This window comes from Sinocyclocheilus anshuiensis, unplaced genomic scaffold (assembly GCF_001515605.1).
Source record: "Sinocyclocheilus anshuiensis isolate Anshui unplaced genomic scaffold, SAMN03320099.WGS_v1.1 scaffold1184, whole genome shotgun sequence".
Taxonomy (NCBI): domain Eukaryota; kingdom Metazoa; phylum Chordata; class Actinopteri; order Cypriniformes; family Cyprinidae; genus Sinocyclocheilus; species Sinocyclocheilus anshuiensis.
The window spans coordinates 492,217-496,873 of NW_015547647.1; the positions used below are offsets into that span (position 1 = coordinate 492,217).

The 4,657-nt window shown below is 34.3% G+C and overlaps 1 protein-coding gene across 2 annotated transcripts in view; it reads right to left on the reverse strand.

Annotated features, from left to right (window-relative positions):
- The window catches only part of LOC107701949 (serine/threonine-protein kinase Nek6-like), a 12,654-nt gene extending 9,848 nt beyond the window's left edge, over positions 1 to 2,806 (reverse strand). The window contains exon 1 of one of the 2 annotated variants that reach the window (XM_016504110.1): positions 2,690 to 2,806. In XM_016504110.1, the coding sequence (XP_016359596.1) occupies positions 2,690 to 2,710 (21 nt within the window). In that variant the 5' untranslated portion in view covers positions 2,711 to 2,806. Of the gene's footprint in view, positions 1 to 2,451; positions 2,662 to 2,689 lie in introns of those variants that run through there. The other variant, XM_016504112.1, reaches the window with a different exon arrangement.
- Positions 2,807 to 4,657: the final 1,851 nt, after the last annotated feature.

The following is a 4,657-nucleotide window of genomic DNA, read 5'->3' on the forward strand; positions in this document are numbered from 1 at the left end:
TTTACTATCCTTGTGGGGACTCTCCATAGGTGTAATGGTTTTTATACTGTACAAACCGTATATTCTATCACCCCACACAATCCTACACCTAAACATACCCTTCACAGAAAACATTCTGCATTTTTACATTCTCAAAAAAAAAAAAAACTAATTCTGTATGATTTATAAGCTTGTATCTCCATGGTGACCTCAATTTAGGTCCCTAAAAAAACTCCACCTTTAGGTGACACGAGTCCCCATGAGTCAGTGTGTATTCTGGTTTAAGTCCCCATCGGCATAGAAAAACATGCACACATGCAAAAACATGCACACACACACACACACACACACACACACAAAAGGAAACATTATAACAAAGACACACATATGGAGGTGCAACACTCTGTTCAAACACACACCACTGTGCATGTTTCCAAAACCACACTGCCTATGTGTGCTTGCGGTGTGTATTTTCAGATGGGTTAGCGGTGAATCGCATTTTTCTTAGAAACCATAGAATACTTAGAAACCTGACAAGTGTCATCTTGCTAATGCTTATCAACACAAGATTTGTATCACAACGGCTATATTTAGAATCACATATAACACTTATGAAAGTGTATACTGTTTCTAGCATGTGACTTTTCTGGAGGGGAAAGGGTGTAGTAGATGGATATATAAAAATAACTTTTTACCAAAAAAAATACTGTACTTTGTAAAAAATGACTTTTACTCTGTAAAAATGCTACTGTAAGATGTTAATTGGTACTAGATATGGTGAAAAACTGTAAATGCTTTAACATCACGATATGTAATTTGAATGTAAAATACTTTGTTTTACTTATTATGGTGGTTATCAGTATATTTTTGAGGTAAAAAGTAGATTTTAATTATATTAACATTATATCACTTAATGAAATATACAAGTTGTAAAATAAACGGGTACCAATGTAATCTCATAATACCTGAAGCAGTGTCACTCACTGTATTTTTTAATGATACATTTCTGATGTTTTTTGCTTAAATTTAACATGATAGACAGACAGACACAGACAGATAGATAGATAGACAGACAGACACAGATAGATAGATAGACAGATAGATAGATAGATAGATAGATAGACATAGATAGATAGATAGATAGACAGACAGATACAGATAGATAGACAGATAGACAGACAGACACAGATAGATAGATAGACAGATAGACAGACAGATAGATAGATAGATAGATAGATAGATAGATAGACAGACAGACAGACAGACAGATAGATAGATAGATGTGTTCAGCAGATGAAAGCAGCTTAGATTGTAATTTGTGGATGAACTATTAGCGGTGGTCTTGAAGAAGTAAAGTGCGCACGGTTCAAGCAGTCTGTCTTCCTCTAACTCTGGTGAGTCACGCGCATCTGTTTCCGCCTGGTAAAAGCTACAATAGCAAAAACCCCCGTCACATATCCACTATCTCACTTCCAAAAAGGCCCGAGCCGTGTACAGAAACCCACACACACGTGTCTGATCAAACAGACCTGCATGATAATATCGTTTGACTTGACGAAAGAAGCCGACATCAGTAACCTACTGCATCGTAATCTGCCACAAAAATGAACAGGTTTGAGTTGTTTGGCACTGATCAATGCGCCTGGATGGAAACAACATAACGGACAGTTAAAGTCATTAAATAAACACAAGCATATACTCACTACAACCAACTAATTATCTTAATAGCCTAAATATTTTGACAGGAAGAGACTACTTGACATGTCAACTACTTAGTTACCCAAGTTTATGCTGTTTTAGTAATATTGTGAAGACAATTCATATTTTGAAGACTTGTTCGTTTATTACGAGTTACTGAATGCCACGTGATTACTTCTCAGTAGCGTTTTAAACTACATTTTTAATATTAATATTTAATTTTTGTTTATCATGCAGTGTTTTTAACATGCTTCCTGTAGTATGAGTCATCTCAATAAAAAGGAGAAAGAAAAAAAAAAGACTTTCTGTGTCCCAAAACACGTGAATGGATACAAACAAACAGCGTGTGGGCGGAGTCAGAACGACAGCTTTTCCTTATAAAAAACAAGCGCTCTGCAATACTATCGTACACATAACTTGAACATTAAAAGCGACTTATTATCATCATAAATGAACCATAATCACATGCAAGTGTTGATTCAGAGCAGTACGTTATATTTGCACATATAATCGAAGTTACAGTGTGAAGGTGGGTGTTCCCGCTGAACTAGAGGAGCATTTTATACTTGCTTATTTCCCCTATACAGTATTTACAGTGCGATACAATTGTTTTGGATTTATTTATTGCCATTAAAGCTTCTGGAAACATATCAATGAGCGGAACTAAGGCCCTAATATGCAGAAAACAGATGCATGAACTTTCAAAACAGATCTACTTTCCGCGCAAGAGCATTAGATATGAACTAAAGCATATGCGATACTCGCACTGCCTACCTTGCGTCGATCCATGCGAGTTTAATCCAGAGCAACTAAACAGCCATGTGTTCATTTAAATTCTCTCTCTTTTTTCCTTATTGCATTACAGCGACGTTATGCACCCCAAGAATAATTTGGCACGGTCCTTCTCTTCAACATGAACACGTTGTGCAACTGTAACGCCGTATAGCGAGGCGCACGAGCATCGTGTTTTCACAGCAAATTGGGTTAAAAGTCACGCAACAGTTGTACTTACCTCTCCAGCGCAGCGCCTCATACATTTACAGGGCTGAAAAATGCTGCAAAGCCCCTTTGGCCGGTTTCCAGACTCACTAATGTCACGGACCACGCAAGTTTGAGTCACACCCCGCGCATCACATGGCTGTGATCTGTGACTACAGTAAGCCACTTTCTCTGTGAGACCCAGTAAGGGGAAAAAAACAAAAAAAATTCCGATGTCATTCAGATGTTTCGCTCTATGGTTTGCAGTATAAAATTCTTCTTCTTCTTGAATGATAATAATTAGTTTAATAATTATTATTTATTTTATATTTTATTTAAATGTGACAATAATGTCACCACTTAATAACTAGGCTACTACTACTAAAATAATAATAATTATTTTATTGTTATTGGTAGTAGTAGTCATACTAGAAGTATTTAACAATGAGTCATAATTATTTTTATATTATATTATTTATTTTATTGACATAATACCACAACCATATAATAATAATAATTTAACAATAAGTAGTCTGATAATTATTTGTTCTATAATATGTTTTACTTAATTTGTTTTATTAATATATTTATATAATATTAATAATAATAATAATAATAAGTAAAAATGTAACAATAATAGGTGGTCTAATAATTATTTTTATATTAAATTATTTATTTTATTTCATTTAATTGACATAATATGAATACCACTTAATAATAATAATAATAATAATAATAAATGTTGACTTTTATCTTTATAATTTTTAATAACAGTAGTAGTGGTGGTGGTATATTGACAGAGAGATGTTGTCTTTTAGAAATGAATAAATTAAGCTCTACAGCCTAATATGTCCCAAACCTGACCTATAGGATGGGTAATTTAGGCAGGCTGATATTCTATCACGATGACATTGTTTCGGTGTAACCCCAAGGGCAATAACGGTACGAGAGCAAAACCCCCAGACTTTTCATGTGGCCTTCTATGGTTTATGGAAAGCGGACCCACACCTTTCTAGAGATTGCTGCCTCTCTCGGTCTCTCGCACGCACACACGCTCATTTTCAACCCGAATAGTTGTCATTCTTGTGGGGAAATTATGAAAAAAAACACCCACAGACACCATGTCAAAGTTTGCTGTTGCAGACACAGTCGTGTTTGACACGTGTTGTACTAGAGGAAGTGGCAAAGATCTCTGTTTAGTGGCATTAAAAAAAGAATAACATAAAACGGTAGAGTATGTGGAGGACTTCTGCTTTTTAATTTTAAGTGTGTGTGTGTGTGTGCATAGAGGAACTATGAATGAATGTGTGGTTTGTGGATTTTTATTCTTTTTTGAGCAGTCATAGGCATTTCAGAAATTTGAAATACACTAGCGCCCCCTCGAGGTCTCAGACAGTTATAGAGAGAGAGAGAGAGATGTCAATACCATGAATACAGTAATCATTCAGTACCACGACTAGCCGGTGAATTTGTGGGTCATTAGGGAAGTTTAGGAAAATGGGTGTAAAAATTATATTATATAATATACTTTTTTATGATATATAACCCATATATTACAATATGTAATTATAGTATTATAATATATAATGTTAATTTAAATACATTTAAATTTTACTTTTGAATATATTTTACACTCTTTACAAAGATAAAAAATGTGTATAGATAGATAGATAGATAGATAGATAGATAGTAGGGATGCACCGAAATGAAAATTCTAGTCCGAAGCTGAAGCCGAACAAAATGAAACACTGGGCCGAAGGCCGAATACCGAATACCGAACACGGTTTTTCACATTTTTCCCCCATGTAGGCTTATTTTGCCATTTTTTTCACAATTGCATTAATTAAATTGCCAAAATGTGCTTTTTACTGTTTTGTCCTGCTTTTCAAATAAAAAAATCTATTACAAAACAACAATTAAAAAATATTTACTTAACACTGAACATTTTTTTAACATTCTAGCAGACATTATACCAACAAAGCACAATTTAGCTTAAAATTAA